This window comes from Corvus kubaryi, unplaced genomic scaffold (assembly GCF_017639235.1).
Source record: "Corvus kubaryi isolate FWS band 111438036 unplaced genomic scaffold, C.kubaryi_AGA036_p1.0 37341, whole genome shotgun sequence".
Classification (NCBI taxonomy): Eukaryota; Metazoa; Chordata; class Aves; order Passeriformes; family Corvidae; genus Corvus; species Corvus kubaryi.
Window position 1 is genome coordinate 11,271,449 of NW_024581112.1, and position 18,820 is coordinate 11,290,268.

Sequence of the window (18,820 nt, forward strand, 5' to 3'; positions counted from 1 at the left end):
AGAGATCGATCCAATTTACAGCCCTATGGGGCCACACCAAAGCCACAGAAACCGATGCTTTTCTTTTCTTCCATGATCTTGCAACAGGAATTTCCTTTAAATATTCAAGTTTACCTATCATCTTGTTAGAACAAAATTAAACAAAACAGCAACACTTCTAGAAGGGTACAATTCTTCTTCTATTCAAATAATGTACATTTTTTCTTTAAAAAAGAAAAAATTAAAAAGCAAAGACAAAATATACCTGCAGAGAAAACTTGACCTAAATGAATTCTTCTACTATATATTTTGTCAAATACTAAGAATCAACTGGTACTAATAGCATTAATTGCTCTGACTGCTAAGTTTACATCACCACTGATGTTTTTATTACTTTGAATAAAGGTACTCACCACTAGAATGGAAGGTACAGAAACAGAAAAAAACCCCCCCACTAGAAAGATGCTATATTGCAGCTATATCACATAGTTCTTCAGCAGTGCATTTAGGTATGTATTTATGCCAGTTTATTTTATCTATTTCACACCCCTCATGATTTAGTGGGAATACTGTACAGATTAACAGAAAACCTAACTAGAATTGAACCAAAAAAAGTTTGAGGAGGGAAAAAATTGTTGAAAGCAAGAAAGAAAGAAAAAAAAGAAAGAAAAGCAACACCAGAAAGGACAGAGTGAAGAGTTACTTGTATCTAGGCTAATAAAGTGTTCTGAAATAATGCTCAGAAACTATCTGCAGAAAGTACTTTGTCCAAGATAAGATGCATCGAACTAAAGGTCACAGCGAAGATGAGAAGGGCAGCCTTCCCAGAAGCTGAAAAAAGAAAAGTTATGCTTTGATACTCTTCCCATTGTCTCAGTCTTTCCAGTACAAAAGTATATAACAAGCCAAATACAATGCTCTTTGAAATTACCTTCTGAGAAGAACATAAAAGCCTTGCCTGCCCTTAATACCAACCATGGGACTCAAGCCAGTAACAGTGTAGGGGACTTCGACACGAGTCCTCTAGTGAATTGGGATGTTGTGTGTGAAGGCATCATCCTCACTCGACTCACTTACACGTAGCAGAACACAATCTCTGCAAGGCAGAAAGAAATTCCTGCCTAAGCCTCAGCTATTCCATCTCATCTGTCCAGTGTTTCAGACCACGTGCTCCTTTACTGTAACTTCTTAAATTTTTGCAAATAGATTGACTGAAGAGTGATCTACCAGGGATACAACAGAGACATTTTCTCACCATTCCACCCAGGTTTGTGAAAGGAAATAGTGAAATACGGATTCCTGCTATCTAGTCCCCACAAAATCAGTATTAGATTTACAAATGCTTGTTTGTCCTAGTTGTAGCCAGAACAGGGTTCATTTTTTACAGTAGCTGGGAGGGGACATGGCCAGACCCTAATGTTATTCAATACCACCTCAGGTCATTGCCAGGGACAGGGAAAATGACTCTTCTCTCAGGAGAAGGGCATCCTTTCTGGTCATGGAGAAGAAAGTGGTTGGGAAGAACAGGTCTTCTATGTAAATAGTTTCTTTGTCTTATATGTTTTGTTATTAATATTGTTGCTGTTATTGTTCAGTTTCTTATCTCATTGCTGTTTCCAGCAAATTGTTCTTATCTCAACCAGTGATCATTGTTTTTTGTGCTTCCAACAGAAGGCAGGAGGAGGTGGAGGGAGCGGCTGTGTGGTTTTAGGGGAACTAAATTGGAGACTACCATCCTAAGCCACAACATTGCTGCACTGGGAAAATCCTAGAAATACTACCAGAACATCTGAATCTGCATTTGGAACGTTATTTGCTCAAAAAAACCCCCCAAATCCCAACCACCAAATTCCAGGAAATAAATTTATGACTCATAAGCAGCACAGAAAAATTAAAAGCTCTATAAATTTGTATTTCTTTTTATCCTCAGAACTTAAGTCTCAGTTTATAATCCTAAACTTGAGTCCCAAATGTATTATCTTGCAAAATTCATTTAATAGTATGTTTGAGCTCCACCAAACTTCTGCAAAGTTAAACTTTTCACTGTATGTTTATTTTTAGTGATGAGAAGTATTTTATTCCCAAGAGATACTAATTCTGTGCATTGTTATTAGAAGAAAGCTGGAGAGGGACTTTTTACAAGGGCTTGTGGTGACAGGACAAGGGGAGATGGATTCAAACTGAAAGAGACTAGGTTAAAATTAGGTATTAGAAAGAAATTCTTTACTGTGGGGTGAGTGAGGAACAGGTTGCCCAGAGAAGTTGTGTATGCCCCATCCCTGGAAGTGTTCAAGGCTGGATTAGAGTCTTTGAGCAGCCTGATCCAGTGGAAGGTGTCCCTGCCCACAGCAGGAGGGTCAGAACTAGACGATCTTTACTGCTCCTTCCAACCCAAGCCATTCCATGATTCTATGAAACAGCCCCTAAAGAATGCTGGTGATATGTCAAATTAGACTACTTTTGATAAAACCAGCACAAGCAGATGGTTAGGAATACAAAAAAAAAAAATCAATAGAAAAAATTGTTCCAAAGCAACAATATAAAATTGCCTTTTGAATAAATAACACCTGAGTATTTGTATTTGCGTATTTTCTTATTTCTGAATGCATTGTTAAATTTACCAGAAGAATTTGTCCCATCAATCCATTTGCCCATCTCAGATGGGTCATGATTCACTCAAAGATATAAGATGCTTTGGAGAGAATTTTGGCTTTAAAGATGGGATTAGACAAGTATTTCACAATGACTGCAATGACAGCTGTATTCATCTCCCTCTCATATCAGATTCAAAGTCAGAAGCAGATTCTCAGTTTGCAAGCCAGAACATGTTCCCCTGGATATTTAGAGCCAGCCACTGAAATCCCCAAAACCTATCAATGATGTCAAACAGGACAGAAATAGATCATCTTGCTTGTTTTTCCTAAATAGACCTGCATTTATAAAAGAAATAGAAATCTTGAAGAAAAAAATTCTCTTTTATCACCATCACTATCAAAGCACAAAACCACTCGACTTTTTTTGAAAGAACCACTTCAAGAAAGGAATCATGTTTGTGTCTCGCTCTTGATGTTTTATCTCTCCTCTTACATTGTCAGCAACAAAACCTGCTTTTTCTTTTCATTCCAAGGCTTTTTTTTTTCACATCAATAAGGAGGTTCATCATGCCATTTCACGTCCCAATAAGTAGATGAATTATGTTTGTAGATGTCAGTGCCTAACACAATTTAACCACCACAAACATGCATTAACTTACAGCAATGCACATCACCCTACAATAATCCACTTACCAGATGGTTTGCAGAACAAAACCAGGAACAGGATTAAAATGAGGAAATACTTTCAGCCTTATTCTTTATTACTTAAGATTTTATTGACCGATACACATAATGACAGGCATCAGAAGCTGTTTTCAGGAAGTACCCTAAAATGTGAGCTCTGTGACTTCAGACAGCGACAGGCAAAGATTTGTTTCAGGAGATCTCAAGTTCAAGCAATCCTTCTGTGTTCTGTGTTTTCAAGCAACGCTGTTTGTGCCCTACAGAATAAGCGTTCTGATCTGCAACTCAGCAACAAAGTAAGAAGTAGACTTCTAATTAGGAATTAATAAAATAAGAATACTTACGCTGACCCCACCGGCCTGTTCTTGGATTCAAATAATTTGGATAAAGTCCATTAGGACGATCCATTTTTTGAAGTAACTTCCGAATGTGCATGACCTAAATTAAATCAAGAATCAGGTTCACCGCTAACAACATTCATCTGCCCTGTGCACATAGTTAAATCTAAAATCTTTTTTATTTTCCTTTCATTTTTAGTAGCAAATTTTATTAATCTGAACCACAAGCTCTCTTGAGGGCTTTCTTCAGATTTGCATAGTTTTGGTTTTAAAGGACTGCTTATATAAACATGCTTAAAAATTATGATTTTTAAATGTATTCTGAAACAAATAAGAAAACCTGGGTTGTCATATATTTCTACTTGAAAAAGATATCTATTTGGTAACAGAAATACATGCAAGAAAAAATTTACCTGCTACCAAGAAGGGAAGTAGAATTCAATACAGAAAGTACTTCCCCTTTAATGCAATTTATGATGAAAAACATGATAAAAATACTCATTTTTGAGACTCACCTTGTTGTAATATACAGGGTCCCCTGTCAAATAGCTGAGGTGGACAAATTCCATGTGCAGAGTACCAAACTCAGCGAGGATGCTACTGCCAGCAGAAGCCCAGCCCCAGTTTCGACCAACACCACTGAATTCCAAAAATATGCATAAAAAAGGGGAGAAAACAACAGAAAATTCAGAATTACTGCACACAGCACAACTACCACAGCCAATCAGACAAGTAGCAACAACACTTTAACCCACACTTAAGATTACAGGAGTTGTGATTTGATCGATCAATTGGTTCACTGGTTGGTCTTTTGGGAAAAAAGGCGCCATAACCACATCAGCAAGAAGTCCTACGATTAAAAAATATAATACCTTGATGTCACACAAATCTGATGACTTAACACTGGGCTCAGTCTCAGCTGTTCTTTATTCACCATATGTTCCTAAGACAAGAATCAAGATAACACAAGTTCTGAAGGTCGCAGCGTTCGCTTCCTTGTCCTGTCAATCTTTACCCCGCCGATCTTTAAGGGATCTGTCTTCCCTTTATCTGTGGGGGATGTGCATCCCTATCTTGTGTCTACATAGGAATACAGGATGTTTACTGTTGGCACAACACATGAGTTCCTCAGGCTCACTTAAAGAATCAGCAGAAAGTGCCACATACCTCCTACCTTTTGCACTCTAAGAGATACCATCTTGCTAAGTCCTAACTCCTAAATTACCTCTGGTTTGTTCTAATTTGGGAGTTTTCATCACCTTTCAGGATTGGGTCTTCTAATTTCTGGAGTTAACTACATATTTCTGAAGATTAATTTTACTTCCTCTCATAAAATATTTCAGTTATGAGTAAGTGTACACACAATCTAGATATACATCCAAAATCAGCTACTGTTTAAGGACATAGTGAAAAATGTAAAGAATGCCTTGCATTAAAAAAGCTCTCTCAAAATCTGAGGGAAATCCCAGCACTGAGCAAGCAATAAATTAGACAAGGCAGTTGTCTTCCATGAGGTAATGCAGACCATCGAAGTTCAGTCTGATCTGAGCATTCATCTAAAGGAACCTCTCCATCTGCACACACAATAGTTGGCTTCAGCACATCAGACTTGATACCTAAGCTAAAATGTAAAATGCACAGTATCTTCAGAGTCCCATCATCATCTCAAATGCTGGGAATCTTCTAAAGGTAATATACAGCTCACACAGTACAGAAAACCCAGTAAGTTCAACCATGCCCTGCAAACAATTGTGGTTTTCAATAGATTTTGTAATGACTAAAGAAACAATTATTAAGCTCTAAAGCAACACACAGAATAATACGCTCAGCGTGGTCCAATGGCAGGTTGAATGCTTATTGCATAATCAGAAGTAAAAAAAACATGATCAAAATTTATTGCAGTTAATGAGTTAGAATGTGCTGAACTCTATCAAAATTAACATGCCAGGAATGACAATTTGTCTGCATTTTCTACAGTTCCACTACTAAGAAAAAGTGATGTATGCTATTACTAATTTTAAGTTGGAGGGAGGGGGAGGAACACACTTCACAAAAGAAAACTCATTACCTTTTCAGATTCACCATTGCCCATGGTATACCCGTAGGTGTGTTGAAGGCTGGAAGAAGTTTTCCTGCCAGTTGCACTGCTTTGATCTTGAAAACCTAAGATAGTAGGATCAATTGCAAATAGTTACAAAGTCTGATCTATCTCCAAGAATTACAAAGACTGAAATTTCCTTGCTCCACCTACCCCTTTGTATTAAAAAAGCTTTACATAGTAAAAAACATATTAACTTATAATTTTTTGCCACTTGTTCACTTTATAACTTTTGGTTAGATTTGAACATGAAAAGAAAACTTGTCATTTTAATTTCTTTCCTTCTAAGCTCTCCAGCAATAGTTCTTAGATTCCTATTACAGAAGAATATCAGGTCTCCTCCCACCTCCCTCCACCAGTATTAGGAATTTCAAGTGCTTTCTAAAACAGTCTTTAAATCATACCTTATATTTCTCATTAAAAACCAAGACACAACTCTCCTACCCAAGTATTTTAACTTTTACAAACTTCCAGTCTCTTTTTAATGAGATTACTGCAGACAGAGTTCCCATTCTTTTATGAACACTGTCTAGGCAAAACCAGATGCGCAGTTTTCTCTAGTTTTTCCTTCATCGATAATGCATGAAAAATAATATGAATAACATGAAAAATAATTACAGGGTTAATCTTCCCTCTCTAGTCTGATCCCTCACAGAAATTACTGAGAGGACAAAATCTCTGTCATTTCTAGTGTTATTTCTACTTACTTTTAGAACATAAATCTGGAATAGCCTTATTGAGAGCCCAAAGTCTATTAGACAGACAAGCAATTGGGATAAAGTTCCTTCTAAGCCTACCTGCAGCATGTTTTCCAAAGAAGGTGTATTTGGTATATCTCCATGGCATGAATTGGCTTGTACCAGTTAGTTGCTAGCATACTTTTTAATTAATGCACTCTCAGTATTCACTACATTTCTGGAGAAGTATCTCCTTAATCTGGAGATAAGATTATTCACCAGTTTAACACCATACAAACTAGTTACAAAAAGAGCTACCCCGTCCCAAAATAACTTATGCAACATGGACTTAGTATAGAAACATCCTCTCTTTGGTGACCAGCAACAGGACACGAGGAAATCAAATGAAGATGCATACGGGCAATTTCAGATAGGGAAAATGTTCTTCACTAAGGGACTGGTCACAGCTCAAGGAACGTGTGGATGATGCTCTTAGTCATATGGTTCAGTTTTAGGTAGTCCTGAGAGAAGCTTGGGGTTGGATTCCACAATCCTTAAAGGTCCTTCTAACTTGAGATATTCTACAATTCTATCGTCAGCTACGTGACCAATACTCTGTAATCAAGAAGAGTAAGAACTTTAGGAAGGACTACAGGAGTTGGATTTGTAAAGTCTATGGGAGGAAACTGATGAGATGCTCACTAGAGAAGCAAGCTGAAAAAAAAAGCAATCAAGAACATCCTTATTTTTCATATGAAGGTGGGAAAAAATCAATATCTTAATGTTTGAGGAGATGACTAGTGAGACATGAAATAAACCAGAAGAAAATATTGAAGATGACATCTAATTGTATTTGATGCAGTGGAGTATGGAGAGATGGAGGTGAATCTGAAAGCAATGAGCCAGGATAAAGAACTTTTACAGAAGTTCTCCATATGAATTGTAAGATGGGATATGTCTAAACTGAAAAAGAATATACCTGAGGATATGATTTGATAGAATTGTGAAGTAACAGAGGCAATACGGCTTGAATGATTTTTAGCAAAGAAACCAACAAGAGATGGTCTTTGAGAAAACGTGCAGAAATTTAGCAGTAAAATTCATACAACACTCTGACCTTGAATAAAGGACCAAGTCAGAACAGGGAGGCATAGTATAAGGAAGAGGTATAATACAGGTGAAATCTATGGTAATTGGGAAAAAAGAAAACCTTAAGAGAACTGAAAGCTCAGTCTTGGCCCAGTTGCATAAGAACTACCTCATTTGCATCTATAAATAAGCATCAAAAATTCATGTTGAACTTCTAGAATTTTAAGTAGTAGATGGGTCAAGAGCAGAACTATCTACTGGGAGTCATCTGAAGGGACTCCCTCTACATTGCAGGCAAGCTTTAACACTTAATCAAGAACAGAATGATGACTTCCAGTGAAATCGTAAACAGTTTGGACATTTGTAACATGAATTTGTTTATCTTCAGCTTTCGTATGTTGTACCCTCTGCTATGCACTATCATATTGTTCATCAAGAAAAGATATTGAAACATTAGGGTGAGAATATTCAATGGAAGAACATCCTTAGAAACATCCTTGCTAAAAGAATATTCTTAATGGCTAACTATTTACATTGCTATCCAGCTTTTAATCAGTTTGAAATGTATGGTACGTGGGGAAGGAGTTTTTAGCTAGAGCGTATGAAGTAAAGGTTGAGCTGATCTAAATGTGCACGAATCCAGGCAAGACAGTTAAAGCAAGGCAATCACTGAGCCATTTCAGCATCAGAGCACCAGCAGGAACTGCTAATTCAGACAACCATGTTCTTAGCAGTACCTGCCCAAACTGGCTGTGATAAAGGCACTTTCCTGTCACCTCCAGTGGGCTGAGGACTCTTGAGTACCACTGATCTAGCATCAGAAGGTACAACATTCCCTCTCTATATCCCTCTCATCCAAAACTGAATGTAAGGAAACAAAAAATTGGTTGAAGGCATGCCTTTACTTTCTCTTACTGCCATCTCAGTCCTATCTTGCTGCTACTTCTGCATAAAAAAACGACTGAGTGCTTGGCACAGTGTATACCTATGCAAGCTGGAGTGAGAACTGGGAGACAGCTGCATAGGATTTTATCAGAGCCAAGTGACCACAAGAGTACTCTTGGAGAGAGGGAGGGAAAAGAAAGAAATGTAGCAAGCAGTGGTGAGTGAGGTGCCTTTTATGGGAAACTGCAGAGGTGTCCAGAGAGCTCTGCTGAGCTCGTTAAAGTGCCTTGTTTAGCAAGTTCCAACCTGCCATAAGAACAACAGCAAAAGCCTCAGGCTCTAGCTTATGAATAATGTGCTGGTATCAGACAACATTGTTACTTATCATGTAATATTTTTACTTTAATTTTTTTTTTAAATGGGTTGAACTCATAGATTCTACTTCAGCCCTGGCAGTTCCCTGTTGACAGGCAATACAGTTCAAAAAATACCTAGGCAAGAAGAACAGAAAAGAACAAAAAATGAATGGCTGCCTTAAAAATAGAGCTCGTTAGGAAACCGTAGAAGAATTGGAGTTATTTAGTCCAGACAAAAGGTGTTCAAAAGAGGAGAAGATAATGACTTTTCAGTATATAAAAGGCTAACACAAGTAAAAAGAAATAATATTTTTTCCATGGACATGGAGAACAGAAAATAACACCAAAATGGACCAAGGGAAAGTAAATTAGTTATTAGGAAAAACTTGGTGATAAGAATAACTACTAATGCAGCATAACTGTGATTACTGCAAAGTCATCACTACAGCATTTAAAAATGCTCTGTACAATACATACAAAGACTTAGATGATTTGACTTTACCAAGGAACAGAAGAATAACTGAGAATTACTCAGCTGCCTTACCACTCTTCCAGCCATGTTGCTGCATTTTATTTGCATGGCAAGGTTTTGGTAGTGAAGGGCCACAAGGGTGGCTTCTGTGAGAAGCTGCCAGAAGCTTCCCCATGCCTGGCTGAGCCAATGCCAGCTGGCTGCAAGACAGACCCACCACTGGTCAAGGCTGAGCCCATGAGTGGTGGTGGTAGAGCCTCTGCGAAAATATGGTTAAGAAAGGGGTAAAAAAAAACCAACCACAGAACAGCAACTGCAGCCAGAGGAGTGAGAATGTCACAGAATCAACCCTGCCGACACCAAGGTCAGTGCACAAGGGAACGGAGGTGCTCCAGCCACCAGAGCTGAGATTCCCCTACAGCCCATGGTGCAGCCCATGGTGCAGCCCATGGTGAGGCAGGATGTGCCCCTGCAGCCCATGGACGTCCATGGGGGAGCAGAGATCCACCTGCAGCCCGTGGAAGAGCCCCATAGCAGAGCAGGTGAATGCTCAAAGGAAGCTGTGACCCTGTAGGAAGCCCACACTGGAGCAGGGTCCTGGCAGGATCTGTGGCTCTGTGGAGAGAAGCCCATACTGGAGCAGGCTTGCTGGTGGGACTGGTGACCCCATGGGGGACACCCACTGGAGCAGTTTGTGAAGAACTGTGGCTTGTGGGAAAGACTCGTGGGAGAAGTTGGTGAAGGGCAGTCTCCTGTGGGAAGGACCCCACCCTAGAGCAGGGGAGGAGTGTGAGGAGTCCTCCCTCTGAGGAAGGTGGGGCAGAGATAACATGGGATGAACTGACTGCAACCCCCATTCCCTGTCCCCCTGCGCTGCTGTGGGGGAGGACGTAGAGAAAATTGGGAGTGAAACTCACCCTGTGAAGAAGGGAGAGGTAGGGGAAAGGTGTTTTAAGATTCAATTTTTATTTCTCATTTTCAGTTAATACCCCTAGTCGGGTCTGGTTTGCCCATGACAATACTCAGCAAGTGATCTCTCCCTGTCCTTACCTGGACCCATGAGTCTTTCACTGCATTTTTTTTGTCTCTCCCCTGTCCAGCTGAGGAGGGGAGTGACAGAGCAGCTTTGGGGAGCACCTTGCATGCAGCCAGGGTCAACCCACCACAGTTCCCAAGTAATGAGATGCCTTGTGCACATTCCGTACATGTAAGAGGAAAATGTTTTGCCTCTCAGGTATGGTATTTACTCTGTAGACACACAAAGGACCTTCCATGAATCATGGAGACCATCTATCCCCAAGTTTCTTTGCTAGCACAAAGCTCCAAGTACAGAACTGATCAGAATCTTCTCAAAGACACCGTAACAGCAGTAGCAAACATCCTGCTTTGAAGATGCAAAAGCACTGTTCTAGGTAAACGGGTATTAATCCCAAGGTAGCTGTTTTGTGCACTCTCAAAATACGGACAGACATTCTTCAGAAAAGTTTTAGAAGCCACTGTAGACTTGGAAAAGTATTTCCATTTTACATGGCAAAATCTAACACATTAAATCCATCAGTTTACATGGCCTTTACTAGGCTAATACTTCTTTCTGTAAATAATATAAAGCAGTGGAAGAATTTCTTCCCCCTTTCAAAAACAAATCAAGCTGTTTACAGCTAGAAGGGAAGAGACTGAAAATTGGCAGAAAAAGCAAAATCTAAACCCCAAATCGGGTAAGTGGATCCCTCATTAAGATGAAAACAGCAATCAGTATTTACAAACTAGTATGTACAGCAGACCAGCTGTGAGGGCCTGAATAATTTTCATCCATTAAATTGATGCTTAACATATCAAACCTGCCACCCACTCCACAATATGAAAGCTTGCTCCTGAGCCTATTAATCCAAGCAAGGCCTTTAAAACATTCAGCAGAAAAGGCCTGAAAGATTTCAATGATTCTTCAAAAGTCTTATTGATGTATCCCGTGACTGCCTAGATGCATAGCTGCAGCTCTCAGAAGACTATATTATGCTAATACTGCTGTTAGGTGTTCCCTTCCAGCACTATAAATGGCAAACAGCACCAAATGCCCTCTGTTCCTAACTCTGAGGGCAATGATAGATGTTTTCTACAAATAAGGAACCTCTTTCATGTACGTGCATAGACCAGCCTTTGAATCATTCTTATTAAAAAGTAATAAATGCCAGACTTCTCTCTAATCTGATGGTTATTAACTAGCGAGTCTCTATGACCATGCAACGTGGCTGGTTCTGTAGGCTTTGATAGCCCCAGATCATTGAAAAAACATCAGACAAAACAGATATACTGCACAAGTTCACAAAAATACAGTACTTGGGGTTCACCATCAGTACTACTATTGGTATCAAATCCTGAACACATTTCCTTTGAACACTAAGGATGAAGATGATGAGGGAGACCTATCTCATTACTAAATATAAATTGAAAAACCAGAGCACTTGACAGCAATTCCAGACTCACACCCTTGAGGAAACGATGTGGTACTCCTTGGCCCAATCAAGAATAGTTACCTTTCTACCTTCAGAGTTCAAATCTGCAGCAGTCAGCTCCTCGCTGCCTTTTGGTAGCTTAAACACTCATTTAAAGTTCAACTTCTTAGAGAGGACTCTCTGCATAAGTGGAGATAAAGGCTCGTGGTGAAAATCAAGCTGCATTATCACCAAAAAAAACAAACTAAGAAAACCAGAAGTAGCTTAATAACCATTGCTGGTTTGATGCCTGTTTATATGTAAGTCTTACTGCATAGGAAAAAGATGCCTGCATGCCAGATCAATAGCTCTAAGCTCCTAGATGAATAGCTCTTAACTTCCAACACACCTTGCCCCTGTAAAGTTTGGGGGCTCCTGGGTTTTACAGTGTTCCTAGGGCATTTCCCCCTGCAAGTGGAGGCCATCCTGCTACGAAGAAATGGAAAAACAGCTCCCTCTTTACACACTTGCTTCTAGTAATTTTCATGGATGTAATTACAAAGTCATCTTGTGAGATGAGGGAGATGCAATAAGATTCTGGTAACATTTCTGCTGTCATAGTATGAAATGAGAGTGGGAGAACACCTGAGGTATATTTTACAGATGTTTGTTAGTGATGATTGAAGAGGTATGCCACACCTAGAATTGGTCCTGGAGAATGTAAATCATGTTCATGTGAAATTTAGCAAGGCAGTTACAAACTATACTACCTATAGTGGTGAAATGATGTAGAAATACATAAATTCAACAGCACCTCATCAGCACTGTAGGTTTCTTGAGCTGTAGCAGATGTTCAAGGAAGGAAATTTTGCAGATACTGTAAAGACAATGCCGTAGCTAAGGTACTATTGCTGTCCTTGGTAAGCTGCAATGATTACCAAAGTACTTGATGAACAACACTAAGCATTTCTAAAACACTGAAACTTTAAACAAGAGAAGGCTTATTCTGCAAAGGGAATGCTCTATGAATTTATATTTATGGCAGAAAAAAATCGGTATGGAAATGAAAAATCTAAACCCATCTCAGCAGTCTAAGATCAGAGTTAAAAAACCAAGAATCAACTTAAATCTGGATTATGGCGACAACTTAAAATGGCTATGATGACAATTTGCTCTACTTTCTTTACTTCCTCCCTTCAGATATTTGCACACAATGATGGGGTCCCTCCTGAGTCTTTTCCTCTCCAGGCAGAACAGTCCTGGCTCTTCCAGCATTCCCTCAAATGAGAGATAATCTAGTCCCTGAACTATCTTTGTCAGTCCTTTGTTGGACTCTCTCCAGTATGTTCATGTCTCTTGCACTGTGTAGCCTAGAACTGGATACAGCAAAGGGTAAGAACTACCTCCGCTGACCTGCTGGCAAATTTCCTAATGCACGCCAGGGTACCATTCACTTTCTTTACTGCAAGGGAATATTGCTGCACGTGGCCAACTTGGTGTCCACCACTTTTCTGCAGAGCTGGGTGGCCCCCACATACAGTGGTGCATGGGCTTGTTTCTTCCCAGGTGCGGGATTTTGCCCTTACCCTCGTTGAACTGCATGAGGTTCCTGTCAAGCCCATTTCTCCATCCTACTGAGGTTCCTCTCACCGGCAGCACAAACCTCTGGCATACCAGTTGCTCTTCCTCGTTTAGTGTCATCAGCAAATTTGCTGAGGGCGCCATCTGCCCCATCATCCAGATCATTTGTGAAAACATTGAACAGAATTGGACCTGGGGTACACCACTAGTTACTGTGCTCAAACTGTATTTTGCACCACTGATCATCACCCTCTGACCTTGTCTGTTCAGTTTTCAATCCACCTCACTATCTGCTCATCTAGCCCATACTTCACTAGCTTCTTTATGAGAATCTTGTGGAATACAGTCATTTTATCATAGGTCATCAGGGTTGGTTGAACATGAGTTCCCCAATCACTTTGTTGCTCATGGGCTGGGGAATAGTTTACCAAATTAGTTGCTCCATCATCTTTCCAGGGATAAAGGTAAGACTGGCCAGGCTCTAGTTCCCTAGATCCTCCTGCTGGCCCTTTTTGAAGGCAGGAGAGATTTAGGGGTGATGCCATCATGCTCATCTTGTGCATTAGCTTTGGTGCCCAATGATACTCACTTAAACCTTTGCCAGTAAAGCTACTACACCTCTGCAAGGCAATCAGCTGTTACACACAGGCAGTTTATACAGGCAGAGGGAAAGAAACTGCTGAATTTTAACAGTCTCCAAAATTTTAAAACACTGCCAAATTCACCCTCATGGAAGTCCAGGACTAGTTACCTCTGCTGCTGCAAAGTATTCCTGTGCTATAAGAATTCTGGTTTCTCAAGAGCAACAGGATAAAGCAGATAGCACTTAAGCCATAAATACTACATAACTTGATGATTTGCTCATTTCACAAGGCAATAAATGTGTCATGGAATGTTCCTTCTTTGTGGAAAAAAGAAACTCCCTTAGTTTTCAAAACATGTAGACTAGGTTGACATTTTCTTTAACCAGTAAAATCACAAACAAGACTTCTACAAATACTTTTATTTAAGAAACTCACACTGGATTCCTCCCTGAAAGATACACTTTTGCTGACAATTTTAAAGAACAGTAGGAAGGCAAAGAAGGCTGTCCAGTTTCAGATGACACATGAAATTAGGTCACGTAACAGTTGCCTCTGATCTAAACTTCATGGCTACACAAGCTTGGCTATCCTTAGTCTCTCTTTTTGGAGATCCAGAGATTCTGCTTGTAAAAGTTTTCTAATGCAGTGTATCAGAATTATCACAACTTCCAAGGTAAAAGCTGCAACTGTGTTCTGCATTCTACTTCTGAAAGCAAAAGCTCAGTAAAGCCCAACAGGACTGAACAGGTCCATTCATACATCCAAGCTGTTTCTTTCCTAGAGCCTCTAGACTGCTTTGAGATGAAAATACAGGTCATGATTTTTTGGATTAATGAATACAGGGACAAAAACTAGCAAAAGAGATGGGAAGAAACTACCCCATCATAACAATCTAGGAGAACTATCATAGTGGTAGTTCCTAAGTTGAGTTGTACTGAAAAGCATTAAAATGCCTATCTGATCATATTGTTCAGCTACAGTCTACAAATGAGCTGAAAAATAAACACACAAAAATACTTCAACTGCTTCAGTTAACTGCAGATAAGACAGATATTGTCTGCTGGACTACAACTTCCCCTATTTACATTTTACAAATTAGCAATTACATATTCAAATGCTGCTTCTTAGATAAAAGATAAATACTCTGGTGATTCTCTACCATCAGCAGGGAAAGATCTGCAAATGGAATTCTTAAGTGATACTATCTTTATCTTCTTCAAAAGTTTTCCAAAGCTGCTTTCCTGGACAAGAGACATGAGGAATCCAGTTACTGTTGACTGAGGCATCTTAGGATATAATGAAATATTCATTGGTTTCACACTACTGATATTTTTGAAAAACCGATATGAGAAAGTCTGTGCATATATTAGCTTATTAGAAATATTCAACATTTTTACTTTAGAAGATCTGAACATAAAAATTTGGCATACACTGGACAACCAGCTAATCATATTTGAACTACCTGCCACTGGCTAATAATACTTCAATTAAACTGCATAATTTCCATTCACTTCAATAGCTGTATCAGCTTCCTTGGCACAGGTTTCATGCATATCTGAGTAGAAATGTTACATGTTCTCAATTTTTAAAGGGCCTTCAAATCCAAGGCACTTTACACCAGTCAGTCAACATCACAGATGACTTAAAATTCAGAATAAATGTGATGAAAATCTGGCATATAAATGCCTCCTCGATCTGATAATTCCAGAAGATGTAGCACACTGCTTCACATCCCATTTAACTGAGCCAAAAACCACGGCAGTCTTGAGTTAATTTTCTCTTCTGCTATTATTATTAGAATAGTAGGCAATTTTTGTGCTTCATCTTTCCTGCTTTTCATATCTCTGGCTTCTTCACTTTAAGTTTACCCACACAAGCAATATTAACCTGCCAGCTTAGTTACCTTTGTAAAAAAAATGGTCCCAGGCCTAGAAGCGACAATCTTGAATTTGCACAACACACCAACCACAATCACTCATGCCTAAGCATAATCTCTTCTTGCTGAAGGAGCTACTACAGTAGCAGAGGGAACCAGACGTGGGAGCACAGACAATGTATGGCTTCTAGCTTAAATGTTCCCCAACTAGTAGCTGGCACAGAGAAAGGTTGATTTAAACTGTGGAAAAAGGAAAAGGAGAAAGGAGAAAAATGAATGGCCGTCAGAAAATTGAAGAGAAGAGCCATCAAGGGACAGCTTTTCCAGTGGGGAAGGAGAAGTGGTTAAGGACAGGGCTTCCAGTTCCCCACCTCCTACAAGGTGAAGTGTCAGGGAGAAGTTGGTAAAAGAAGGGAGCCTAAATAGGTAGTGAAGGGAAGAAACAAAGGTGTCGAGAGGAAGGACAGGGAATGAATGGAGATCTAAAGAAGGTAAGACATAAAACGGATGGACTGCCAACAGTACAGCTGTGAGGAACAGGATTATAAGAAACATGTGGGGGAATCTGACAGGGGAAAAACACTTTCTCATCTCCAAAACACATTCCTAGGAACTAGAATTGACTCCAATATATCAGTCTTTCAATATGCCTTTGTAGCCAAACACATCCAGGCAAAGCAAATGGTATCAATGAATCTTGGGGGTGTTGTTTTCCATTTTTGGGTGGTTTTTTTCTATTAATCAATGATCTTCGGTATTTTGGTACTACCAGCTGTCCTACTGAGTTGAGTAACAGACTCCATTATGTGCCTGAAGTTCACAACCCAACTCATGATCCAGCCTCTCTGTGGTTTTTAAGAAGAAAAATTTGTGTTAGAAACCTTAAGAAATGATTCTGAAGTCAAATAATTAAGCTGTTTGTACTGAGCTAACAAGTTTTATCAGAATAATTTTTGTGCAATAGAAGTTATCTACTTCCTGTGATTATTAATCTCTCTTGACATAGGTTTTCTTTTTGGTAACATCTTTTCCTAACACCTTCTCCATTCATGACAAGTATTTCCTTTATTTCCCATATATTTTTCTATGCCATGTTATCTTTTTTGTCTTTTCACTCTGTGCTTAGATTGTCTCAATTTCTACTTTCTTTCTCAGTTATTCCTCTGTCTCCCATTTCTCTTGAATGTGCTGCCAAGCTTTCCATTTTAAATTTCATCTTGATTTCCCCTTTAGTTTTTGCCAGAAATGACTCAGTCCCTTTTAGACTGTATTTGCCTTTACAAAGAAAAGTTAAACAGAGATTAAATTACATATTGTTTTACACTATGTGCAGTCATTATACACACAGCCTCCCCTCTCCTGCTGGTATAATGTGACAGATTACAATGCAAAAATTGCAGTCTAGGGGAAAAAAAAAAAGTAAAAATCACACAGCTTTTACATCTTCAGAAACATATCCCTGATACAATGTCAGATGCAAAGCACATTACATTCCACCTGATAGAAGTTAAGTAGTGTTTGGTTAGTTTTTTGTTTGTTTGTTTTTAATGAACTGGCTTATTTTCACCAATCAACAGATATGTAGCTTATCTACAGGTTTTTTTATATATGAATTTTATATATATATATATTATATATATATATATATACACATATATATGGACTGAGTTCTGGCAGAAAATTAGTTGGCAAACAAAACCTATGAGCAATGAATTAGTAAGCACTGAATCTTCATAGTTGCATAAATTCTGCAAGGCACTTGAAAAACTAGACATTTGTTTTGACAAAATGGTGAGATAAATATCCAGACTCCTGCAGTGTAATTTATAGTTCTCAGGACCAGAAATGCAAGATAAAAATGTTGTTCTTTTATGCCATGCAAATGAAAACAAAAAATGTTCAAGAGCAACAATCTGATCATCTGCATAAAAAAGGAGTAAGTGTCAAGATACCTTTATAATTACATCAATAAGCAGTACTTAAGTGAAATATTCGTTCCAGAGAGATATCTGGACTGTGTCATGTACCACATACTGAGTACTCATGTCCAAGAGGCACAACTACCAGTCCTCTAACTTTTCATGACTTTCTACTGCTTCTGCTGCTTTTACAAGTCCTTCTAAGAATGTGATTACCAAGAAGCTTGAAGCATACCAACAGCAGTCCTTATTAATGACTTCAACAGAAATAATTTCCTCCTCATATTTGAAGTTCTTATTTATAAATCCAAATGCTCATCGGTCTTTTGTCACAGGATTTCATACCTGAAGTTCAAGCTGAGCAGCTTGCCTTGTTTGAGTTTCACATACTCTTCCAAAGCCACAACGACTCAAAACACAGTCCCTTACTCTCTCCCCATGTTAGTCTGTTCAACATAGGTTGTTCATTTCTTTTGTAACTTCCAGTCTGCACCTACACCTTTAGCAACACTAAAGTGGATTTAATTTACAGAGGCCTAATTGAACATTCAATTAAATTTCTCTGGAGTTTTCTACTTATTTGCCATCTCAATAAGAGCAAACCTACAGTCAGATATAAATTCTTAAGAGAAGCCTTTTATTGTCAAGTCACTATTGTACTGATGATCTCTTATTTTCCATTATGTAAATTTCTGGGATGGGGAGAAGAAATGAAATCAGACTATCTGGTTCACAATTACCTAGGTCACCTTAAAAGACCTTTTCCTAAAATGGACAGAGTTGCATTATTTTGATTTAGGCACTTATCTTCAATCTTGTGTTTTGAATTAAAAAAAAATAAAAAAAATCACAGAACATGCTGAGTTGGAAGGCTAGAGAACTTCTTGGTCATTCCTTTAAAAATTTGTCTCCTGATTATCCGATTCATAACTGGTAACAGAATGTCACTGCAGGCAGCATCCTCTTGATTCCTAACAGGCAAGAAGAGTTCACCATCTTTCTCATGTGGTAGCTACACGCATCATTACAGGGAACAATTTTCTGGTAATATTTTTCCTAGTCTGTAGTGGGTTTGCTTAGCTGTTATTGGAGCATTCATGGCATTTATTTTCCTCTCACTATATCTGTTCTCAGCTAACATGCAAATTCCTTTTCAAGACAGAAACATAACAGTTAGTACTGAATGAGAACAAGTTCCAAAAGGCAAAGCCAGCCAAAGATGCTCGATTTTAAAGCAGTATCATGTCCAGAGTTGTATT

At 38.9% G+C, this 18,820-nt stretch overlaps 1 protein-coding gene across 1 annotated transcript in view; it reads right to left on the reverse strand.

The window, feature by feature from the left end:
* MAN1A2 (mannosidase alpha class 1A member 2) overlaps positions 1-18,820 on the reverse strand; it is a 106,248-nt gene that overhangs the window by 42,504 nt on the left and 44,924 nt on the right. The window contains exons 5-7 of the mRNA XM_042031400.1: positions 5,664-5,758; positions 4,111-4,234; positions 3,602-3,695 (exon numbers count right to left, since the gene is read on the reverse strand). Coding sequence (XP_041887334.1) covers positions 3,602-3,695; positions 4,111-4,234; positions 5,664-5,758 — 313 coding nt within the window. The remainder of the gene's footprint in view (positions 1-3,601; positions 3,696-4,110; positions 4,235-5,663; positions 5,759-18,820) is intronic.